Source organism: Myripristis murdjan, chromosome 8, assembly GCF_902150065.1.
Source record: "Myripristis murdjan chromosome 8, fMyrMur1.1, whole genome shotgun sequence".
Lineage (NCBI taxonomy): Eukaryota > Metazoa > Chordata > Actinopteri > Holocentriformes > Holocentridae > Myripristis > Myripristis murdjan.
In genome coordinates this window covers 17,843,474-17,868,356 of record NC_043987.1, presented here as the reverse complement: position 1 = coordinate 17,868,356, position 24,883 = coordinate 17,843,474, and the positions used below count along the sequence as shown (strand labels likewise).

At 43.1% G+C, this 24,883-nt stretch overlaps 1 protein-coding gene across 8 annotated transcripts in view; it reads left to right on the top strand.

Moving 5' to 3' along the window:
• Positions 1–24,883, top strand: part of crebbpb (CREB binding lysine acetyltransferase b) — a 45,519-nt gene that overhangs the window by 8,060 nt on the left and 12,576 nt on the right. For 4 of the 8 annotated variants that reach the window (XM_030059034.1, XM_030059032.1, XM_030059033.1 and 1 more), the window contains exons 2-15: positions 4,252–4,892; positions 13,271–13,438; positions 15,249–15,501; positions 17,766–17,879; positions 18,804–19,055; positions 19,191–19,290; positions 20,000–20,137; positions 20,225–20,342; positions 20,561–20,735; positions 20,970–21,032; positions 21,484–21,605; positions 23,513–23,701; positions 23,807–24,187; positions 24,469–24,642. In XM_030059034.1, coding sequence (XP_029914894.1) covers positions 4,252–4,892; positions 13,271–13,438; positions 15,249–15,501; positions 17,766–17,879; positions 18,804–19,055; positions 19,191–19,290; positions 20,000–20,137; positions 20,225–20,342; positions 20,561–20,735; positions 20,970–21,032; positions 21,484–21,605; positions 23,513–23,701; positions 23,807–24,187; positions 24,469–24,642 — 2,888 coding nt within the window. The remainder of the gene's footprint in view (positions 1–4,251; positions 4,893–13,270; positions 13,439–15,248; positions 15,502–17,765; positions 17,880–18,803; positions 19,056–19,190; positions 19,291–19,999; positions 20,138–20,224; positions 20,343–20,560; positions 20,736–20,969; positions 21,033–21,483; positions 21,606–23,512; positions 23,702–23,806; positions 24,188–24,468; positions 24,643–24,883) is intronic. The other 4 variants (XM_030059035.1, XM_030059031.1, XM_030059036.1 and 1 more) reach the window with 2 other exon arrangements.

Below are 24,883 nucleotides of genomic sequence, written 5' to 3'. Positions count from 1 at the left end.
TTTTAGATGCACTGGGCATATCTTGACTTGACATTATGTCATTCAAACTTGGCCAATTATCCTTTGGAATTAGAAAAATGGAGGCAAAGTGGGATATTCGTGATTAATTTACCTAAAACTCTAGGACAGGGGTGCTTGAATTTAAAGGTTTTCCCTTGTTGGGGATTGATTTCTTGATTCTTCATGGTTTACTTAAAATAAACCTCGCTCATTTTCTATACTCCCAAAGAGTAAGTCCCTGGTTATTCTCTTCTCTCACACTGGGCATGATCCATTAGTGTTGGCGGTGTGTCTGGAGTGTTTTTCTTGGTTAACAGTGATGACAGACAGCCAGTTGGTTCCATGGTAGTGGCTGAGTCAGGGTATGAAGACCTGGGAGACGTGTGTGTGTCACTTCTTTATACTTGGTTGGCTGAAGTAAACCTCCATGTGCTAATTGGTATTTCAAGCATATGCTGCTGCGTGTTGTCTGGTGCGTGTGCAAATTTTCCTCCATGTGTTTAGCCTGGTTCTTTTAAATCTAATATGTCCAATTAGCACCGGTGTGCTTGCTTTCTGCCTTTGCTCTCTCACCAACCTATACGGGCTGACAGCTGCTGTTGGTGGGCAGGGCAAGGCACAGTTAGACAGGCAGAGTCAGAGCCCTTCAGAGGTTCTGGTGCCTGTAATGGAGTGGAGAGTGAGTGCGGGAGAGCAGTCTCTAGTATGCAGATGGAGGATTGGGTTGAGAGAGAGGAGAGAGTCTCTTGTTTCTCTCTCTCTGCACGCCGTCTCTCTCTAACTGGCGAGGCAGCATCGGCGTGCTGCAGCCTGTTATTACCTCTCAATCTGAAGTGTCTAATAGAGGATTTTCATCTGGCTGCTGAAAAGATCTGGGTGAATTGCCACCGGCAGCATCGGTTGTCCTCTCCAGGTGAGAATAGTGTGACTTAAGTGTTCTTTGATGCTTCCGTTGTCACCACTCGACACTCTGTTACTTGGATGCGCTCATCCTGTTCTTAGTTTGTAATGAGCAGATTCAAGATCTACTGTCAGCCTGTTGAGAAATTAATCACCACGCATATTGTGCTTTTTCTCCTCCAACTAGCTTGAGCAGCCTTCTAGGCTTGACCGCATCCTCTCCCTCTTAATTTTTTACATTCTCAGTTTTTTTGCTCAATAGGCCTCTAGCCAAGGCACAGGTGCTTTTTCTCAAGTGTACACAATTCATGTCTCGCCATTTAGTAACACTTGTTGCTTTAAGCTTATGCACTGAAAGCTTAAACGTTTCAGTTAAACTGTGTAGTTTCCAACCTGCATTAACTCCCACCAAATCTCCCATTATGGCTCCCCCTTCTCAGCTGTGCTCCAGGCACTCCTTCAGAAACAGGTTGGATCTTCACCTTTGCAGCCCAGTTGCCTCAGACACTCAGCGAGGCGTGCGTGGGGGTGTGGCTGTTGTACTGTTGAAATCGTTTTGGCAGTCACACACAGGCAAACACACACGTATCCTCACGTGCAGGACCTTGGCATAGACGCGTGATTTGGACTGTGGCCCTCATTAGTGTTCTGTAGTTGTGTGTGGAGCGTGCCTGTTTACTTTGTCTGCTCTCGGGTTATTCCGCTCAGTGGGCCAGCCAGCCACAAGAATGCTCCCTGCTGTAGAGCAAGAGCTCTCTTTCTTCACCTTTTCCCTTTCCACACTGCTCCTGTACAGTTGCACGAGGGGCTGAGCTACTTCAGTGTGTATACGTGCAGACATATGCCTATATGTGCAGACATATGCCTATACGTGCACACATATGTCTATGCACACATACATAAATAAAACTTTTAAACCTAACTTATTGGCCTACATGGTGTTATGTTCCTGTAATAAACACATTTAGCTCCCCATTGTTGGTAGAACATGTGTGCACAGGGCTTCCCCAGTGTATTGCAGACTTGTTTGGCAATTTGAGTAATTTTCATCTCTGGCGGGTCCAGATATTGGAAAAATAAATAAAAATTCTGAAGCATTTACTAATATGGCTTTGGATAGTTGGCAGCTTCTGTGTACTATGGAGAACCGTGATTATGTAGCAGTTTTGTCACATTGTCGGATTTTAGTGCCATATTAATGTAAGATTTTGTTGATTTTTTTTTTTTTTTCTGTGATTTATGTCACATTTCATAAGAAGGCTACTGAGCTACTTAGTTCTAGGCAGTTAGTTGCCACCTGGCCTAAAATACTTTTATAAGGGGAGTCCTGTTGCAGTGTGTGACAAATTACTCATGTCAGAAAATATTTTTCTCTCTCTGTTTACGTGGAAATGTGGAATAACAGTATAATCCAAGCTTGAAATGTTGTAGAAATTGCCGTAGAGGTGTAAAATTGTATTAATTAAAAGAAATTATGATAAACTGAAGCAGATTTAAATTTATATTGTGTATGTGCTTGTCTCTCCATACATTTGTCCCAATGGCCCAACATTGTTTTGCCATACCTTTTTTATGCAGTTCGGAGCTAGTCCTGCTGCAGATATTCTCCCGAAGTAGGCTCATACGGGATGACTGCAGGAGCCAACCTCAGTTATTGTGTATTGGAGTAATTATTGTTTTGTTTTCATGGTAAAAAAAAATGTTCTTCCATGCTGTCTTTCAAATTAGTTGGTCAAAATTTATATCCTGATACCCACTCTCATTACTAAGAAGCACATCATGTTGCCTGTGAATTAATCTCAATTTTTGTGCAGGAAGACATCCCAGTGAGATTAGTTGATGTTTTAACACTAGAAAGGCCATGGGCTGATGTAACAGGTTGTCGAGGTAAAGTCCATAGACAATAATTTCACACATTTGATTACTCACATACCTTCAGAACAACAATGTGATGAGGCACAAAGAGTTCTTGGATGTGAAATGTGAGAATTTGATTAGATTGGAGGAACAAGGACAAAATGTAGTAGAAATGAGGGCGTGCAAGACCCCTTTCCAACAGGGATTCAGTGGACCCGGCTCATTAAACTCAGTGTATCCTTATGTGACATTTCGGAGGCAAAGTGTTGGCAAAGGTCAGGGCGAATGCTTTGGCGCAAGGTAAAATTTTGTTCAGTTGGAAGTGATAATTGTGACTTTTTAAAAGGTGTCTTAATAATCATAGTCGCAATCATAAATCATTAACAACAATATCAGTTTGTAGGCGCAACCTGGTGATGATGGAGTCAGACAGTGTGACTGAAGCCACTTGTATACCTGCTTCAAAAGATGAGCAATATGTGCTTTTAAAATCTTTTACTCAGCGAATGCATGCTTTTGGTGTCTTGCCAGCATGTTTTGGCAAAAGCTTGATCGATCAGTTTGCACTGCTAGAGCATGAAGAGATTGACCTTTTGTTGTGGTTGGGTGTCCTCTTGTAGCATTCATGATGGACGAAGTAGGAGAAGCAAGCAAGCATGGAGTAAAAATGATAGTGGCTTCTACATGCTCGGCTGGGGTGAATTAAACAGATTTGACTTTAAAAACAATGCCTGTTGACACCCAAGTGCCCAGTGTTGGTGTATCTAGTCAGTTGCTGAAAAAGTTATTTAAATGTGTTTATTTAGACATTGCAGTTAGAAAATCACCAAGCTACCTGTCGACATGGCTGCTGTTTGTGTGATCTCTGCTGTACTGGCTGGTGTGTGATTGTACTCTGTATTCTCTTATACAAGGCTCCTAGGGCTCTGGGTGACCCAAACTATATATATGTATTGTAATTTGTATTCAGCACATTTTTTCTGTGGGGGAAAAAAGAGCCTTTCACATAATAATCCCTGTTAGAGTATGTAATTGAAGTTGCCATTTAAAACTTGGGTATTTTTATTTGTGTATAATTGTATAATTATTTGGCTAACAAAAAGCTGACTCTGTCGTCCACATTAAATAAGTAGTTGGCTGCTCTGAGGCCAGCTTTGCCCAATAAATTTGCTGCTAGAATCATTTTAGCTTGCTCTTGACTCATGAATACACCTGGTTAGCTAGCTGGCATAGTCTTTCTTTGGCCGATCTGTTGTCTTTGTGAAAGGATGACAACAGAAATATGGGGGCACAGTCTGTAAAAACCCCAGTCATGTACAGTGGGCCATCATGGGTAGCTATTTTTTCCTCATTTCTCTCTCTAATTTGATGACTGTTGCAGTGATTCATTCTTCATTTAGAAACAATGTATTGACATAGTTATTATCAGGGTTTGTTAATAGGGGCGTGTCAGTGCTGATGGCTAATTGTTCTCCATCTCTTTTTCTCTGCTAGATCTTGTGTCTCTGTTTGACCTGGAAAAGGACCTTCCAGATGAGCTGATCTCAAATGGAGACTTGGGCCTAATGGGAATGTCCTCCGGTGGAGGTCCTGGAGGAGGAGGAGGGGGCGGACCGAGCCTAAACTCCATGGTTCCTGATGCAGCTGCCAAGCACAAGCAGCTGTCTGAGCTCCTGCGACCAGGCAGCTCCTCCATATTAGGAGGTGGCCTCAACTCTGCCAGCCCCCAGCATGGGGGCATGGTTGGAAGCCAGCTGGGTGCCGTGCTTGGCAAAAGCCCCCTGGGGCAGGGCTCACCCAACCACCCGTCTCCCCAGGCCCAGAAAGGAGGTGCTGCTACTGGACAAGGCAATGGCAGCACGGGCATGGGCTTCAATCAGGCAATGCTGAACAGTGGGCAAAGCCATGGGGTCATGGGCCAGCCAGGACAGGTGATGAATGGGGCTCTGGGTCCGGCAGGTCGGGGAAGACCTGGGCCTGGCATGCAGTACCAGGGACAGGCCATGCAAGGAGCGCAGGTGGGCACTGGACCTGGTGTTGCAGGAAGTGTGCTGGCAGAGACACTCACACAAGGAGGGCCGCAGATGGGAGCACACAATGCCATGAACGCTCAGCAGGCTGGAAACATGAATAAGGTGAGGTTCATTATTCATACTTTCACTTGATTTGTCCCAAAAATGAGCGAATATTTTTGAAGCAGCAAGGTACAAGGTACATCAAGGAATGAGGATGTTACCTTAAACCACATTTTATTGCTTGATTTTTGCTTACCTTTTTTATAATCCTAATTTAAATCAATAAAATTTAGGTGTAACCCATTAAACAAATTTAATTAATTCTAAATCTGGAGTAATTAATGTGAAACTCACTTAAACTACACAACTGATATCAATTGTTATTGTACATAGAGTCGTGTTTTTGACGCTAGGTGTCCCACCACTTCCCATCTTAGGGCGCTTGATGGGTGTGCCACTTGTGCCACTAGCCAGTTGTGATTGACAGTTGCTTTTCTTATAGCAAGCCAATAGAAAATGGAGTGTTTCCCTAGATTTATTTCAAACACAAAATCCAGAAACAGCTGTTATTAATTTCTCCTTCATCTCTTTGGACTTCTAGATAACACGTACCTATTTTTACCGGGCTCCACAACCTCCTACAACCTCGCAAACACTTAATAGCTAAACCTGATTCGACAAACGCTTCACTAGTGGGCTGTCCTCTTCCGGATTTCAAACTGGACCAGCACAGTGGCTAGTTCACTGAAATGTGATTCTGAAAACATTTGAGGCAAGAAATAAACCCTTCAGTTACTGAATCTGTCTTGAGTTTAGATTAGTACAGATTGGGCCGTGTATTTTGTCCAAATCTGACCCGAGATAGGAGCATAGTAAACGAGCTTGACCTGAACCTGAAAGGCATTGTGCATTAGGTCCATCATTTTTATTCATTTTTCACTAAAATAATGTCGATGTGACCGAACTGACAAAAGTCAAACGTAATTTCTAAATTTTTGTCTGAACCCGGCCCAACCCATTGGGTGCCAGTGGGTCGGGCCAGGGTTGGGTATCCACGCTGTAGTTTAGACTGACAATGGTTAGTTTAAAAGTTTCTCGACAGTTTTCAGAGGTGGCAAGTTGCACTGGATGCCCCTATTTTACACAAAGTAGCCCTAGACTTCAACTTTATTCAAATGAGGAAATGCCAACGTGATCCTCCATCTCGAAACACACTGTGGAAATGCCTAATTTTGTGGACACGTACCATTAGACTAATTATCTCCGCTATGTGGCAGCCTGAAGGAAAAGTGGTATATATAATCATCAGTTAAATTTGTCTGGCCTCAGATGTGAGGACCTCCTTAGTCTGTATTTAGTTTATCTATTATTTGCTTGCTTTCAACTGATTCAGATGTAAAGTTGCTAACCAGCATTTGTAAACAAATGGCATACGAACAAATGGGTTGTTCATCTATTGGACAAAAAATGTTTTATGAGTGAAGCCCCAGTTGAGGGCAACAGCACAATGCAACCGTAGAGGAATATTTTAACAGTGGGGCAGCAGCAACGTCTCACTTACAGGTACCAACATCTACTTTCAACTTGCAGTGTGCTGTATTTTAGTGTGCTTCCCGTGGCTCCTAGGTTGGATTAAACTCTCACTAAACATAGACAAAATCCCGCCTTTTCAGGTTTACCACAGTTTTGCTTGTTTGATCCAAGTTCAAATTTGTTTTCTCACATTTTTGAAAAGAACTGAACTAACAGAGTGAACACACCATGGTGAGATTTAAAACAGACTAAATAGACCAGATAACACACAAGCAGCCTATAACTAAAGTTTATAGCTACAATACAAGAGTTGCATTGACTAAAGCAGTTTTTCCCACCAAATTACAGGCTTGTACTTCTAATATCTGAAGGGCCACTGAAAGGGATTCAGGTCACGGATCTTGCTTAGGGACACCTCAGCAGGCGGCTGCTTACTAAGCCCTTCCTACTCACTACAACTTGCCTTCCCATTAACTACCTAATTGTGCTGCCCAATTCAAAACATTTGAAGTGTAACCTGCTTTTGTAATGATGAGGGAATTGATGAATTATTTCTGTTTCTGGAACAGAGAAATTTGTCTTGTAACACTTCAAGAAATGTTGGAGAGATGACTAAAAATAAGGATGTTGGCTGGTAAAATAAAAAAAAAAATCCAAATTCAGTATAAAATTCTGTAAACATGTAATCATTTCCAAGAATTCTGTTAATGCATTATGATCTGTCATGTTGTGTAAAACTCTTTTAGCACATCTTCCTCAACAAATCCCTGCTAGCTTGTCGTCAGTGATCTGAGGGATGCATGTGTCTCCCCCACTGCGTATTGATCTGTTGTTCTTCCCAGGTCTGCTGGAGGAAGCAGACACCCAGCTGAGGGGGCTGGATCTGCGGCCAAGTGGATCCATTCCTCTGGGCCTAACTTAGGACAGCCTGACAGAGGGATTCATAGCAGATCAATGCTAACATGTTCATTACTGCATTCTTGTGCCTCACTGAGCTGGATATGTATAGAAAACAATACAAACACATTGAGAATTCCAGTGGTATTTGTGCCACACTGGCACATTACCATGGTTGCAGTTAGTTTCTAATTTTTTGTGTGTGAAAAATACTTTACAATATGTGTCACTGATAGTATTTAAATATGATTACTTTCACAAACTTTGAAGTGCACAATGTGAGGAAGTGTTTACCGTGCTTCTGACAGTCTCAGGGCTGCTGTGGTTTGACAGGAAACCATAGGTAAACCCTCACGCTGATTCTCACTGAGATGATTTCAACAGACACCACCACATGAAACAAGCCCCTCCCTCCTTTCCCATACAGACACGCAACACACACACACACACACACACACACAGCGGTGCCCCACTCTACTTTCTTGCATAATATTACAGAATGCCATTGTTTCGTTTGTGTGTGTGTCTATCTGTTAGTAGTTTCATTAATTCATTAATTAAACAGCAGATTTTATACCACAGTGAGGCACCATGCCCCAATATGAGAGGTGGAAAAGGAGAGAAAAGAAAACAGAGATTTGGACCTCAGTGTGAGTAGTATGTGTGTGTTAATCTGAGGCTTGAAGATCAAAGGGACAGGTCTGGCACATGTCTTATTTACTTTGTGCAGCTGCCATAAGAGAAAACCCGCTGCTGAAAAGTGGCAGAGTGGTACCTTGGCTTTGGTGTTAGGGCAGGGAAATTCATCTGGTTTCACTGTTCTTAAAAGCAGGTCTTTAAATGGTTTTGATGACCGTTATTCTTACATGGCACTTGAAACACCAATGTCAGTTATCAAGTTTGACATTTACTTTGAGTGTCAATTGCATGAAACAGTTCTCGGCTGCATTTGACCAGTAACATGTACAATTCTAACTGTAACCAAAGAGAAATAACACATTGTCCATAATGGGTCTAGACCAACCAAACTTTTAAACATATTTCAAGTGTCTTTGTGTTCAATAAAAGATTGTTGTGGAGCTGTGGAACAGTTCAGAACACAGCTCTTATCGATAAGACTTCCATTCATCATGGCCTAAAAAACCACATTACTTGTCTTTAATAGGGTTATTATACCATAGCACCTTGCTTGGCATTAGTGATGCAGTTGCATTGTTATAGATAACATAGATAGTCCAAAGATTTTTGTGCAGTATCATAAAATAATTTTAAATTATTGCCATAAAATTTCTATTATGAAAATCTAGGGTTGTCAAACATCCCGAGAGTTGTACAGTCTGGTGGTGGTGGGTAAGAAGGATCTGCGGCTCTGCTCAGTGGTGTACAACGGTAGTCTCCTGAATGTGCTCCTGTGCCCCTCCATCATGTTGTGCAATGGATATTCACACCTGTTCAAAAGTACAGGTGTGAACTGGGTGTAGTGTGTCATGGAGACGTGTTGGAAAACCACCTAACCGTGTCCTAATTGGAATAGGAAGAAGTTGCTCTGTTAAAGGAAGGAGTGTTTGATTGAGTCGACCGTTGGTGGTGAAAGTGGAATTTTTTTTTTTTTTTTTTTTTTTGTCGTGAGATGGTGTCTTTGTTGGTTGTCCAAAAAAATAGAGACAACTGCTGTGTTATTGAGCCAGAGATAAGGATTAGGATGGGTGGGGAATATTGGGGAATTAGTGAAACCAAAGAACATAGAAGTGAGGCGGAGGAAGCAACTTCAGGCAGTAGCAGTAAGATACAGAGGAATCAAAGTAAGAAAACAAAGGAAAGAAGTAATTCTGAATGGTTTTAGGTTGACGTTCAAGGAATTTGTCTAGACCATCCAAAGTGATTTATGTGGTTACCAGTTCTGATCACAGTGGTCGCTCTGCCCACCGAGTTGAGATGCAGGATAATGCCAGGTGTGAACAGCGATCTGTCACTGCTGTCCACTTGTGATTGGATCGCCTAAGATGGATTTTAATACCAAGTGTGAACACGGCCTAAGAGGCCACTCACACTGGCAAGTTTGATCCGCGCCCAAGCACGATTGCCCTTAAAATCCGGATTCTTTGACCAGTGTGATCGCTCCGTATCGTGCTTGAATACAGTACACTTCCCCCGCTCTGGCACGGTTGGAGGAGGTGTGCTTCAGCGCGGTACGGGCGCATACACGAGCACATGCACGGTCACGCACGCAGTGCGCGGACGTAAATCATGCAACTTTCCTCCTGCCTCTGCAAAATTGTTTAATGCGCGCAGCGCGATTACCGGCGAATGGCCGCGTTGCGCAATCAATAATCAACCATGTTGTCTGTGTTGTTGTCCGTTGTGCTGCTGCAACCGCGTATAAACAAAAGTCGGTTTATAATGAAAGTACAGCAGTCTGTGTGCGGAGATCCGGCAGACCTGGTGCTGGCCGGCACCGTGTCGGCACCGGCCGTCACTGGCCGCGGCACCGCGCGGTGTGCGGCCACCCGGTCACCCGGTCTGCCGGATCTGACAGGTGCCGCTCCGGCTGTCAGTTGGACGCTTTCTGAAGAAGGAGGAAGTTTCCTCCAAAACTGTCAAGGTAAATAAACATCCCATGTCTGATTAAAAGGACCAAAAACGTTTTTTAATTAAAAGGAAGACATGATGAATGTATTTGAACTATACTGATTTATAATGACGTCGGGCCATGCCTGTTGTCGTATTTCAACGTGATGACGTGCACAGCGGGGGCAATCGTGCTTGGGCGCGTTTGGGAAAAAGGTAATGTGAGTGCAGGCCAGCCGGGGACTGGGGAGGGGGGGATTTTGGCTTTAGCACGATACGGGCTCAAACTTGCCAATGTGAGTGGGCCCTAAGTGAGCTGTTTTGGGATCAGTTCTATTAACAGAAGTAATCTCCAAGGCTGCATTTGAAGAGCATAGAGCATAGTCAAAAACAAACAAACAAACAAACACAAAAAAGGCACTATTGCAAAGCATGCACAACACATGCATGCTAATGACACAGTCTAACAGTTTCCATAGGTCTTTTGTTACCTCGGTTTATTATGCAAGTATGTTTAAAGTTTGGAATAGAGTAGCAACAACAAAAATATTTTTTATTTAAACAATGTTGGCAAATTTATTGGCAGTATTGTCAAAATATTCAAATGCATTTTAATTTATCAGAAATATATTTTAATGGCAGGGTGAGTAGGATTTGTCAGTCGCAGTTCGTAAACTCAACATTCAGTACTGCTGGTAGCAATATTCCTAGGATGGTGATGGAATGAAATGCCTGGCCAAAATATAATGTCGCTATCCCAGGGAAGAAAAAATTGAGCTAACCAGCACCTACCTGTTAAACAGAAAACAAGTCAACACTGCGTCGTTCTTTATCCTCATCCTCTCCCTCAGTGTTCGCTTCACTTGTGTGCTTGGCGTTTCACCTCGCTATATTTCCTTTCCTTCCATTCCGTAGCTTCCTATTGGATGTGGTGCCATCAGTCTGACACTGTTTGTTGTTATAGGCTGGGAGCTACACATCCACTGCCCAAAAGTTGATTCCCAGAAGAGTCCTGAGCTCAGGGAAACAAGAAAACCCAGTCAAAGGGCAGAGTCCCTGCAGATACACACACGCCATACACTTCTGATGGGCTGTTCTTATTCATTCTGTTTTTAATATGTAAAAAACAATTAAACTGAGAACACTAATAGAACCGCCTGGGCCACACAGGATCATGCAAAGAGCCGCTTGCAGTTGTTCAAAGTTAGAAAAATTACATTTTAATGCCCGATTCACAACGACATTGGACATTGGTATCACTAGCAGGTATTGTCATTCAGAGATGAGGTGGAAACAGTACACAGGTAAAGGGTGGCTTTCAGCCAAGTCCAAGATGCTGTTCTTGGGTCGAAATGTTTTCCGTTCACATTGTGGTTTTCAGAATCAGCAGTCCACACCAACACAACGATAATTTCTTTAACAGGACCGCGTGAAACAGCACTTGTTTTACTTCGCCTGCCATGTTTGGTTTGAGGTGGTTTGGCTCGCATTGAGTTGAGAGAGATTTAGAAAAGTTCCATTTTCAGTGGTTGAAAACGCCTTTTAGTATGGACAGATGGGCAAAATGGAGAAATAAAGATGCGTTTTCAGAGTTCTACAGATTAATGTTGACTTGGCCTACATTTTATTCCAGATTTCATTCTGCTTTTGATTCATGTTTTGGGCGTCCTCTTGTTTTCTCTTGCCTTTTTCCCATTATAGCTTTCTTCCCCCTGCATTGTCTTCACTCATTCTTTTATCTCTTACTGTGATATTCTCCCTCCCTCTCTCTTTTTCTCTCTCTGGCATGTGTTGTTTCTCCCTGGGCCCCTTGGCCTGTGATAATGGAGCTGTAAATCAAGTTTAGAGCAGCCAGTGTGTGTTGATGGTGGGGTGGAGCCAGAGGGGGACCTCCTTTCTAGTTCCTCATCTCTGTGTCCAGAAAAGAGGACATACCTAGAGGGAAACACCGGAGGCTTCCTGTGTGTATTTGTGTGTCCTCTGGCCTGTTGAGTCTGCTCTGTAATAAGTACAGATCACCAAGTGGGAGAATCCGTGCAAGTGGAGGAGGAGGCTGATCATGTCTGAATGGGAGGGAGATGTTGGTAGGCAGCAGGCAAGCGTCTGTGCGCTTCTGTGTGGGGGGAGGGGCTGGCTGCAGCACTGTTTCTTTGCTCCGCTCAGCTGTTGTGCAAGCTGGTCTAACTCTCTCCCTCTCTCCACTGGGCTGGGCTTGCTCTTTCATCTGTCTGCTGGAGCTCCACTAGCAATGGGAGCCTCCGCTAAGCAAAGCAGGGCAGGGCAGAGCAGAGCAGGCTGCTGCCTTGGCTGCAGCACAGGAAGGCAGGAAGAGGCAAGAGGCAACACAGCATGCTGAGAGATGGCACTTGTTTGAATCTAGCAGAAGTGCTAAATGTCTTGTCAGAGTAGCCAATAATTATATGAATGATGATATGATACATGTCTGCTGATTGTTGTGTCCACCTCTTGATGTTTTTAACCTGTGTTGATTGATTTAAATTGTAAGGTACAGTCATCACTTTTCTTCCTTTTTTCTTTATCTGCTTTCCTGGTCTAGTCTCTCTTACAGTTGTTTCACTAAATGAAACTTGTGTTGAATTTTCTCACTTGTACACTTGTCTCTAACAGTGCTTAATAACTGCCCACACAAGCTTGTTTTTGTCAAATATTGTGGTTAAGATGGCGTGATGTGAAGAAGCAGTATGGCAGGACTCACTTCCCCTTTACATGGTAAATGACCAAGCAGCTGTCAACAGATCAGAGCGGTGCTGCGGTTTCAGAGGTCTTCTCAACATGGCTCACAATCACAGCACTGTCACAGGCCATCCTCACACCTAACCATAGGGGTTGTTGCATAGGTTATGGCACAGAGATTTGCAACATTGAGGACAATTTGTCTACTCACACTCTTGTAACCTTCCAGTGCTCTAACCTACAGTAAATAGCCATATTAGCACATCTTTACTGTCAGAGGGCTGATGTGAAAGGTGCACTGAGAAACACAAAACAGCCGCCTAAAAATTTGCCATCCTGGAAATCCCATGTTATCAATACATGCTAAAAACAATAATCACTAATTACGCACCATGAAGGTAAACTATCAAGCTGCCCAGCCAGAAAGCTAACCTAGTTTAAGTAACTCTTCCCATGTTACTGCATCATCATGTGCATCAAATCACACAACCACAAGTCTTTACCGTACAGATGTTGATGCGGCTGCACTTTGAAAGATCAAAATGCTTTTGGGTGTCTGTGGACCGTTATGTTTCTTGGGATATATATTTCAGTCCACTTGGTGTTTGGGCTTACTGTGATCATGTTCAAAGTGTTGACAGTGAAATGCAACATCAGCATACAGTACTAGTGACTTCATAATTCAACTAATCACTGATAATTGTCCATATGTGTTCACTCTTTGACTTTGAGTGCAGAGGTTCTCTGTGATGGTATGTTTATAAGTAACTCCTCTGCCCATCCTGTGTCCGGTGTGCTCTCTGTAGATGGGGATGTCTGGAGCTCCATTTGGCCAGCAGTATGGTCAGGCTGGGGTGCAGCAGATGGGGGCAGCGGGGGTCAACACCCAACAGCTCCAGAACAAGACAGCGCTTCCCAACAGTCTGCCCCAATTCCCCGCAGAGCTGAAGGGAGCTGGGAGTGTGCCAAACCTGGTGAGTGTCACCAAGCTTTCAATAAAAAAAAGCAAAAGTGTCCTAACCCCTGTACATCTCAGGTTAAGTATGGAAAAGAAAATGCCAGCTTCGGGGCCAAATGAAACTGTATCCACATAATCAGTCTGTTGCACCTAGCTTTTAACATCTCATATGATACACCTACATTGCCATTTTAGGTGAAAAATGAAAACCGCAAATAGCAATGCATGCAAAATCAGTGGAATAATAAATATGTCTATAATTCATTCTTCCTCAGGCAGGAGACGCTCCATGGCTTTTGTTCATATTTTATCATACCGACTTGAATAGTTTGATTTTGTTTTAGAAAGGGTTCTGCTCTCCATATTTCCTCATATTTTGCCTTCTTGAGAATACCTTTTGATTCTCCATGGCCTTTATGGTTGAGCAGATAATATATTAAATATTCAGTTTAGGTTTTTGGGAAAGTGCATGGAAATATTAGCGGCTTAAAGGTGCCAGCAGCCTTCCAGCAAAAACACCATTGTTTGCAACAGTGGTGATTGTTGCAAACCTTTAAACCTTGCAAAGATACAAAACAGCAGGGTGATTTTAGTTGAAAGAGATGGGATGCTGTGATGACTCCAAAGCGAACTTTGTCTTTTATGTTTTCCATTTTACCGACCAACTACCTGTCAGCATTTGTTTGACAAATTGGTTATGTCACAGTGCAGAACAAATCAATTATCCCCAGTGAAATCCACATCTCATATACAGTTTAAGTTGTCTGCAGTTCTCCTGTTGTGAAAAGGTAGCATCATGTACTGGCGTGTTTAGGAATATATTGTTCACCAATGTCTCCATGATGTGGCGGTGGCTTCTGTACGACTGAAGTCACCGCCACACACACTTTACCACATGCGATTTCGCTTTTGATTCTGTTGTAGTAAGTCATATAGCCTATCATTGTATTCGTCCCTTCATCCAGACTGATGTACTGTTAATCTTGATTGTGTATTCCATTAAAAAATAAAAACAAGACACTAAGGGACGGTCATGCAAATTAAGAAGAAGCTGTCTGTAGTTAAGTACTTCTTAAACAAAAATGTGTAGAAGGGACAGAGAAAAATGGAGACTGAGACATCAAGTGGCGCTGATGATGCTGAGTAAGAAAGCAGGGATGAAGGACAACAGGAGGAGATTGGTGTTATTGATGTTTGTAAGATGACACCAGAAAATGTATTTAAATTTGAAACTGGTGTGAACATACCATGTGGTGGTGTAAGTTGGTAGCACTGGTGCCACCAATAAAACATTCACTTTTAGCTCTGTGTACACACCTTTTCTGTCCTAAGTGTAAATGATTATCAAGCTGAAGGGGCAGCATGTACTACAAGGCTGCACTCCAAATATTGTTGAGTATTTATATCAACTGTGCAGGGTAAAGAGGGACAGTGAGATTCTTCCTAGGCACAGGATAATACAAGACTAAACAAGGCCAGTGGCATGCAAACAGGAACAGGACTTACAAGCAAATGCAGTCAGTCCTTCTATTTTCGTGGAAGATTAAAGATCGATTTTGTAGCTGTTTATATGTTTATAACATCTGTCTCTCTACAGTTTCGTGCTTTTTTTAACATTTTATTGTTTGTGTGCATGTCATTCAGATGTCATCTCTGGCTTTTAATTCTCAGTCTGTGGAGTTGTTAAGCAGTGTTTTTTAACTTTTGACTCAACTTAGACTCGCCTGCTTTTTCTTTTTTTTACTCTTTTAATTTTTTTCTGTTTGATTGAGAACCTGAAGTCCTAATGATCCCAATGAACATGTGCCTCTGTGCTCCATCCCCAGTCCCAGATGCAGCAGCAAGTAGCATCGGTAGGCATGGTCCCGGGTGCTGGTGGTGTTTCGACGGGCCCCACAGCCGACCCTGAGAAACGCAAGCTCATCCAGCAGCAGCTGGTCCTGCTGCTCCACGCACACAAGTGCCAGCGGCGGGAGCAGGCCAACGGGGAGGTGAGGGCCTGTGCTCTGCCCCACTGCCGCACCATGAAGAACGTCCTCAACCACATGACCCACTGCCAGGCCGGCAAGTCCTGCCAGGGTGAGTGAGAGCAGTGCTTCTGTGATTTGTTTGTGGAGCCTTTGAATAAAGGCTCGTTGCATGTGTAAATGTATTTGTCCGCAGCTAATCTCACATACTACTAGGTCTATCAGCCTAATATTTCTTGTGCACAGACTGTCACTGTAACATCAAGGACTTCTCATGGTTGTGGTGATTCAAAACCTTTGAAAAACCTGTTATATACCACATTTGAGTGCTATTCCTCAGCTGGTTTTGGGCCTGAGTCTGAGCACTGGATAAGGTGAGATATGAAGGCAGCACCTCCATATTTTTCCTTCTCCTGTCAGACAAAAAAAGGGGTGGTTTGGTGCTTAAGTCCAAGCATTGGAGAAGGGGTGGTACGCCTAGCAGAGATTTGCAGTCGAGTGCACACCTCTAGTTTTTCTTCATCTGGTCCTGCATCCCGGTTGGCTGAGGTTTTTTGAGGTTAACGTAAATTACACAAGTAAGGATGACCAACAGCGTTTGGTATTTTTAGTACTTGTGGATTATGGTATGCATTGCTTGCTGGAAGAATAACATTTAATTTTTAAAAATCATTAATGAGCGCTGACTTAAAAATGAAGCAGTTGTATTCAGTTGTTATTACAGTATTGTTTTACCACTTCTAGTACTACCACAAGTAAGAAGCTCCTAATGGCGGTGCTTTGAATGATTTTGGAAAAACACAAAGTAATAAGCACAAACTCTGATGGCCTTAGAGAGTCACTCTGTCCACTCTGGACCATTCACCCCCAAATGTCCTAGTGACTCAGAGCATCAGCTAATATAAATTCAAATCTTGTTTAAAGCGCCTGTCATGGAGCTTATGCCAAGTGTAAATAGTTGAGAGACTCTTGTCTCAGTTTCCTTGTCTGCCCAGGTGGCCAACAGCTTTCTACTGACATCTGTGGATATTTCAGTGCAGGGTTTTCAAGGTCCGGACCGAAGGCAGGTCGATCCAGACTCCACCCATACTTTGTGTCATGAATACAGTACATTATGGGGTGTAACGTTTAATAATTTGTGCATTGTTAATGTTGAGTTGCTGCTGAGTTCATGCATTCACCTTAGACCAGAGAATTTGGTTTTGGGTGGTGCAAAGCTTTTATTGCACCTAGAGTAATAATGACTAACCAGCGTAGTTGTTGTCAACTCCAGTAATGCTATCATCACTTCATCTGGTTCACTGTCTCTTCTTTGCTCTGCTCTGTCTGTCAGTCTGTCTGTCAGTCAAGACCATAAGTGCCGATAATGAGTAGCCTACACGATGCACAATACCATTTCTCCCAATTGGCTTAAATGTATTTTGCCTATCTTGACTGTCTTGAACTTGTATTTACATGTTGCTTACAAGTAATATCTTAGTTGATTAAATATTACTTTTGAATATTTGAGAAGTGTCATAACTTAGTTGTGAGCACAGTGGCAAATAAATTCAGTTACATTCGCACCCAGCACTTGGTTTAGTTGTATGCTTGCGTTTTCTTTTCTTGTATTTTTTATTTATTTATTTATTTTTTTGGTAGGGTGAACTTACCTAATAAAGGAAGGTAAACTGGCTCCTGTTAATGCTTTATCATTCTGCACTACCAAGAGTTTTCATTTTAAAACCTAAAAGTCTGTATGAGTGATAAAGACTGGCAATAACCATGAGTGGCGTTAGCAAGCCAATATAACTGAATATTTCCAAGTGCATGTTCTGGTTGGACTGATTGAAATTTTGGCTATAGCAGACCAGATCACAGTAGCCTATCGTTACCCAGGGAAATTCACACAACATTTTTCAGCAATGGACCATTAGTTTCTGCAGGAAAATTGAGTAAAATAATGTGTTTTGTCTGTTTAGAACCTTGAAATCTACTGGCTTGAGCAAGCTACTTTAAAGGTTAATCTGCTCATGAGGAGATCTGGAAATGTGCCTCCAGGCCAGTGGGCAAATGGCAATCTCGAGCCCTGCTTAAGTGTCATGTAATTGAGATCGTCCTCTTATCTTTTGTCTGAATAATGACTTGGACTAGTTGGACATTTAATGGATTTGTGTGATTCTGTCCAAGTAATTTCGGACAGAAAAAGTTGCTTCCTTTTGATTTGTACATTTTCCTTGTCTTAGTTCTGTTGATTTTATTTATCCAGAATGTTAACAGTTGGTGATCACAATTTTGTCGTCTTGTTTTACACTCATCTTGTACGATGTCAGATACTGCTAAATTGCCTGTCACCACCCCTCACTCTGTCTTTCCGTCTTTCTTCTTTCTCTCCAGTGGCTCACTGTGCATCATCCAGACAGATAATCTCCCACTGGAAGAACTGTACGCGGCACGACTGTCCCGTCTGTCTGCCTCTGAAGAATGCCAGTGACAAGAGGAACCAGCACCGTGAGTACCACAACCAGCACCTTCATCTTTTCTCCTTTTGTGATCAGATGGGAAAAAGAATCTAACGATAAACATATGTATTGATAACTGTAGAACATCTTTGGTGCTTGATTATATGTTTGTTTTAGGTTACATTGTGAAATTAATCTTTCGAAATGATTGTGAAGCGTTCAGCAAAGCAGCAAATTGAGAGGGCTGTCAGTCAGCGAACCTCCAGCCAGTGTGTGTGGCTCAACATATGAAGTGGTGCCACCTGCAGGCTGTTTGCTCCGCCATGGCTCTGTGCTGGCTCGCTCGCTGAGAGCTTAAGCAGCGGAGAGGATTCCTCTAGAAAGGCTGGGCCTGTAATCGGACACCCAGGGGAGGGGCTCTGTGCCTTGGTTTATCAGTGGGGGCAGGGCCCTGGGACATGCTGCTCTCTGATTGGCTAAAGGCCCTGTGACAGGTTTAAATCCCCCACAGAGGCAGCATGCTCTCTGTCAGTGCTCAACACAGCAGGAAGCAGTGCAGAAACCTCAGACTGAAAAACGCTCCAGACAAGTTTTGAATTACAAGAGCATAGCTGGAAGGAATATTTTTTAAATTTTTTTTTTAAACTGAACAAAGCAGCATTTTTGTAAGTAATTTTAACTTTCTGTTTAAGAAATTTGATTGTTTTTAATATCAAATTGGTAAATGGACAGTTTCCTGGATTTTTTAATAATTATTTTATATTTATTTAAACAGTCGGAAAGCAGAAAGGGAGACACAGTAGAGAAAGTTCCTGTGGGACTCTCTACGTAGCCAGTGGGAGCACATATGTGGCTCCAGGGGAGCAAGCTCAGCTATCTCTTTACACAGATTTTTTTTTTTTAATTTTAATGGATTTTATATTGAGGAATCTTGACAGATCCCGCATTTACCTCCCTCTCTTTTTCACCCCAGCTATGCTGAATCCCCCTGGGCCTGGCCTGCAGAACGCCATCAGCACAGTCGGGCCAGGCCAGTCCACCGCCCCAGCCATCAACAGCGCTGCCACACACATCGACCCAAGCTCCATGCAGAGGGCCTATGCTGCCCTGGGCCTGCCCTACGGGAATCAGTCCCCTGCCCAGGGCCAGAACCAGGGCCAGGGTCCCACCCAGCAGAACACCCAGGGCCCCCAGCACCAGCAGCTGCGTAATATCAACCCGCTAGGTAGGGGATTGGAATAAATAATGGATGTACAGGAACTTTAAATTGATTATATCATGTTTTGATCACAAATCTTTTCTACTGGTTTCCTTGTACCTGTCTGTGTCTCATCCTGTTGCTTGATGTGTGTTTCAACAGGCACAAATCAAATGAACCAGATGGCAGGAGGTATGGGTGTCCCATCTTCAGACCAGGCTGGCATGCACTCGGACTCCTCTCTACCTTCCACACTCAACAAGTGAGTCCAGTCATCCTTTCTGCATCATACTAAACTTGGCTGCCACTGCAGCTACTCCTTTGAACGCCACCTCTACAAGTGTGGTTGCTAAAGTATCAGTATCTTTTAAATCACTTCTTAAGACCTTCTTCTGCAGACAGTTTTATTTTATCATGTATATCTCTGTGCTATTTCCCAACTTGCTTTAATCTTTCCCTAACCACAATTCTTACCCTTACGGCTATGGCTTTATCTTTTAATGTAATTCCTCCTTTTTCTTTATAGCCTTGTTTCTGTGTCAATTGTTTGTCTTGACTGTGAAGCACTCTGTAATCTTGAGGCGGTTATCCAATCCAGGAATTCCAAAGCTCAAAATGTTGTCCTTGTCAGGAACATGTTAAGAATACAAGCACAGGAAATGTACAGTATCTTTACAGTTTGAGACCAGTTGCCATTCTTGCAGCTAATCTTCCCTGTTTGTTCTTGTCAGCCAAGCTACCATCCATTCTTGTTTGGCAAGTAAACTTCAAAGATCTTTATTTGTCCCTGATGTTCTTTGTATTTTACTTACTACTTAAAAGTTATTATGAAGGACACAAGCATTCACCCTCAGGAAGGATTTTATTTCAGAACATTGCTTGACAAATTAAGCTATTAAGCAGTCTCTCATTGGAATTAATGGAAGCATTGCTTTACACTTGATAACAGTGTCTTTCTCTCGTCCCTCCAGTCAGCTGATGCCAGATGGGTCAGTGGCGGGAGGCATGGGAAACCTGCCCACTGCCACCCCTCTCTCTGCCACAGGAGTAAGGAAGGCCTGGCACGAGCACGTCACTCAGGACCTGCGCACCCACCTGGTGCACAAACTGTAAGTCAGGCAGCAGACCTCTGCATACCAGGTCATCATTGGGTTGTTCATTTCATTGATATCTACCTTCTCTATCCGTCTCTGCAGAGTACAAGCCATATTCCCCACCCCAGACCCTGCAGCACTGAAGGACCGGAGAATGGAGAACCTTGTGGCGTATGCACGTAAAGTTGAGGGTGACATGTATGAGTCAGCTAACAGCAGGGTAAGAAATGTAGTGCGCAGCTTCATGTGTCAGTGCCTTCATGTCACCCTTAGAACATGCACTAACAACTGCCTTTAATTGTTTTCATTAATGGGGTCTTATGAGTTCACCTTGAAAGTACAGAATGCTGTTTACAACACAAAGCAAAAGCAGAAAAGAAAAATAAAGCATTCTGTCATAATTATCTCTGCGTCTTGTTTGTTCTCCTCCCTCGCTAGGATGAGTACTACCACTTCCTTGCAGAAAAGATCTATAAGATCCAGAAGGAACTGGAAGAGAAGAGACGCTCGCGGCTTCAGAAACAGCCTGGCATGGTGGGCGCAGCGGGGCCTCAGCAGCCTGGTATGGCCCAGCCCAACGCCATGGGCCCAGGACAGGCTGTCCGACCTCCCAGTTAGTAGCCAAAATACTGTTTGCATGGGGTCCCAGTAAGCTGCAATGGATAGCCACTTGGGGATTTTGACTAATAGCATCTCATAATTATGCCTCTATTTTCCTGTTAGTAAAATACATATACTACAGCTAACCCTAACCCTAACCCTTAAAATCAGGGTGCATTTTTAATAGAATTATTTTAATTGTATATCAGTCTATATGTTAATGCTGTTGTATCCTGTCTTCTCTCAGATGGCCCTGTGCCTATGCCCAATGTGCCAAATCAGATCATGAACCGTATGCAGGTGTCTCAAGGTGGGTGTTGTCCCTTCTGCTTTCTTGGCGATTTAGTACTCGATTTCTTAAACTGAGTACTCTGTCAAATACTATAGTGCTTATCCTCTTGAATGAGCTCAGCTACATACAAAGTGCTCAGCTCATTGATTATTGGGCTTCATTGTGGCTATTTGGCTAACAGTCCTACTTGTGTTGTATATTGGATAATTTGCTTGACCACTGAAAGCCATTTAATGAATTTTTAACTCTGTAATAGTGAAGTGAGTGTAAATTGCACAAGTTAACATGTCTGAACCTAACAATCAAAGTTATTATCATTAAATGAATGCATTTTCAGACCTCTCATGTGGAACCAGTCTAGCTCAGTGCCTCAGTCAACAGCAGAATGTGGAATATTAAATCACAACAAACTCCCAAGTACAGTAAACAGGGCCTGTAATTGTGTATGTGTTTGTCTTTGTCGCCACAGGAATCAATCAGTTTAACCCCATGGCAATGCAGAACGTGCAGATGTCTCAGGCGCCCATGGGAGCGCGTGCTGCCTCCCCCATGAACCACCCACAGCAGATGAACATGAGCTCCGTCCCAGCAGTAAGATCTTTTCTCTCTCCTCTTGCTTTTCTAACTTTTCTATCACTTTATTACCAAAATCTTTTCTCTAAGACAATATTAGTTCTCTCTCTCTCTCTCTATTTTACACCTGTATTCCATCTTTTCTCTCTGCGGCCACTCGCCCCATATTCTTTTCCCTCTGTCACTCTGGCTCTCTCCTCTCCTTGTTTCAGAATCAGATACTTCATTGATCCCTGATGGGAAATTGAGTCATTGTGTTTCTTCTGATTGGCTGTGAAATGCCACACTGTCTTGAGCTTCTTGTCTGCCTCTTGACCTCTTTGCATATTTACATTTGTAAAGTGAATGTGCTGCCGGTATTTGATCCCGGTCCTGATCCATTCATGCTGCCTACCGGACTGTCAATGAGCAGTTCACCATGCAGTAGTGCTTAAGGCCACTTAAGAGCCAGTCAGGCCTTGTTTAGACTGCAGATGAATCAGATTTGTTTCTCAAATCACATCTTTGACAGCATGTCTGCACTGTTACTTGCAAGTGATCGGATTTGTGTGTCCAGACGTCACTAGCCGGTCTGTACTGTGGTAACGATGTAGGCATCTGTAACTACATGCACTTGTGACATGGCTTTCCAGTGCATAAGCATAAGAAGTGTACAGAAGTCTCCCCCAAAAGTGCCAGTAGACATTTTATTGCAGTGTCTGTCCATGGACTGTTCTACCGTTGTGCTAGTAGCAGGGTGGATTCTGCTCAGCCACTCTGATGCACTTCCATCACTCTGGCTTTGACATTGTCATTGTGTGTCGCATTGCGAGTGACATGAAAGACAGTTTGAAATGTGATATGAGTGTGCGGACTGGGATGCATCTGTAGAAATCTGACTGGAAATGTATTTCAAACCACCTCCAAATATGGTTTGGATCTTATTTGCAAGAGTCACATATCTTGTGTTTTTTGGCTGTCCAGACATTCTGAAATCAATCTGGATACAATCTGGATATGCCAAAAAACAGATTCGGGCTGGCAGTCTGACCAAGGCCTTAGTTTAGTGAATGGCCGATAAATCGGGCCGATATCTGGCATTTTTGATAATCAGCATTGGCTGATGCTTACACTTGCAAGGCCGATATTTTTTAAAATTTAAAATAATAAGTAGAGCACAGATCTACTTAAGCAAACATAGATAATGCACATTTTTAAAATTTTCAAATATTGTTCTTTGTTCAAGTTTATAGTACATTAGTGTTAAATAAATGGACCTCACAACCTAAAACAAAGAGATGCTGCTGGGTACTATTGGTACAATAAGTTTATAATTTTATTTTATTTTGTTATTAGAGACGAGGAGATGCTGCTATCTGCTGATAAATGTTAGTGTTAAGTGCTCTAAAATTTTATTTATTTTTCATTAATGTTTTTTTTGTACAAAGTTTAGCTTAACTGGACAGTCATTTAGTTGACCCTTTTTTTTTTTTAAATGTAAAATCAATGCACCGCAGACATTGCAGATCTACTTAAGCAAACAATGACAATGCAGACAATAACATAAGTGTAATGTGTTCATTTAAGGTCAACGATTACTTGTCTCATTAGTTACTATATTTTAGTGTGCATTTTATCAGAGGTAAATATCCAAAAAAACATGATATCAGCAATTCGTATTGGCCATCGACTGCCCTGCTCACTAAATATCGGCCAATTTAGTGTTCCTCTACCTGCTTTTGATCTCCTACCATGCCATATTTTGACTCAGCACATTGTTTATTTGTTGGTTACACCACAGGCTGCTACAGGGACGCATTGTTGCAGTGGCATGCATGTGTGCTGCGTTCCATTCAGATGCAATGCAAAAGTTTATTTTCCTCAATACAGGCGTTCAATACTGCATGTTTGCTCTTAAATAATTTTTTCATCTCTCCCTTTTCTAGATGGGCATGTCCCCGTCAAGGATGCCTCAGGCTCAAGGCATGATGGGTAGTCATGCTAATAACATGGTGGCCCAGCCAGCCAACCAGGGCCAGTTCCTGCCACAGGGCCAGTTCCCTGCACCAGCAGGTGGAGCAATGAATGTGAATGTAGGCCTGGGCCAGACCACAGCACAAGCTGCTGTCACACAGGTAAGGAAATTGATAATAGATGTGTTGTGTGCAAGCAAGTGAAACGTTCTGGCGTGGTGTGAATGGGGGAGTGTATATATGTTAACTCGGTGTTTATCTTCCCTGCAGCAGCAGCAGAACTCTAACCTCCCCCTGAATGCACTGGGCTCCCTTGGCCCCCAGCTGCCCTGTGGGCCAGTAGCCCAGCCCACGCTCCGCGCCACCCCTCCACCCAACGCCTCCGCGAGTCTGCAGCCTCAGCAGCAGCTCCAGCAGCACCATGCTCCCCCACAGGCCCAGGCTCCACCCCAGCCCTCCACTCCCGTCTCCACAGGCGGGCCCTCCACCACCCCAACCCATGTACCCAGTGGCCTGCCCGGCCCTCCCTCAGCCCTAGGTACACCACCCGCCCCCACCCAGCCCCTCACGCCCCTGCAGCCCCAGCCTGACCCCCCAGGCCAGATACAGCAGCCCAACTCAGTGCAGGCACAGCATCCCAGCACACCGGTGAGAGTTCACTAAAGCTCTGTTGAAAAGACTCACTTTTTTGCTTTATGCCTTTGCCAGCTTCTAGTAAAACACTGCTTTGCTCCTCTGACCAAGCTTGTTTTGTTTTTAAAGGGATAGTAAATTGACATAGTGGGTAATGTGTCTAGATTTTATTGTTTAGAGAGTATTATTATTTGACAATCAATACTTGATTGGTTTATAAGTCAATGTAATTTAATTCATAAGTTGGTTTTATAATGTTGGTTTATGGTTAAATTCCCCTCTGTCTTTCCCTTAAGATGTCCCAGGCAGCCGCTAGCATAGACAACCGAGTCCCGACCCCAGGGTCTGTGGCCGAGGTCAGCTCCCAGCAGGCCCTGCCCGACATGAATGGCTCTGAGGCCAAACCTGATCTGAAAGACGAGGAGGAGGACAGCAGCTCTGCAAAAAAGCAGACAGACTTAAAAATGGAGGTATGCACATGATACTACCTAGTTATGGGGTAACTAAAGTACAAGGGAGAATTACACCAGATGTTAAAATATAGCTAAAACTGCTATAAAACATATATATTGCTTTAATATCTGTTTTGCCATACATAGTCAAATATTGCATCATGAAATTATCATCGTACTTTCTTGAGTACGTCTATAATGATTAGTTTAGGAAAGGGAATGGTTAAGTTAGGGTCAATTGATACGTATGGCTAAAATT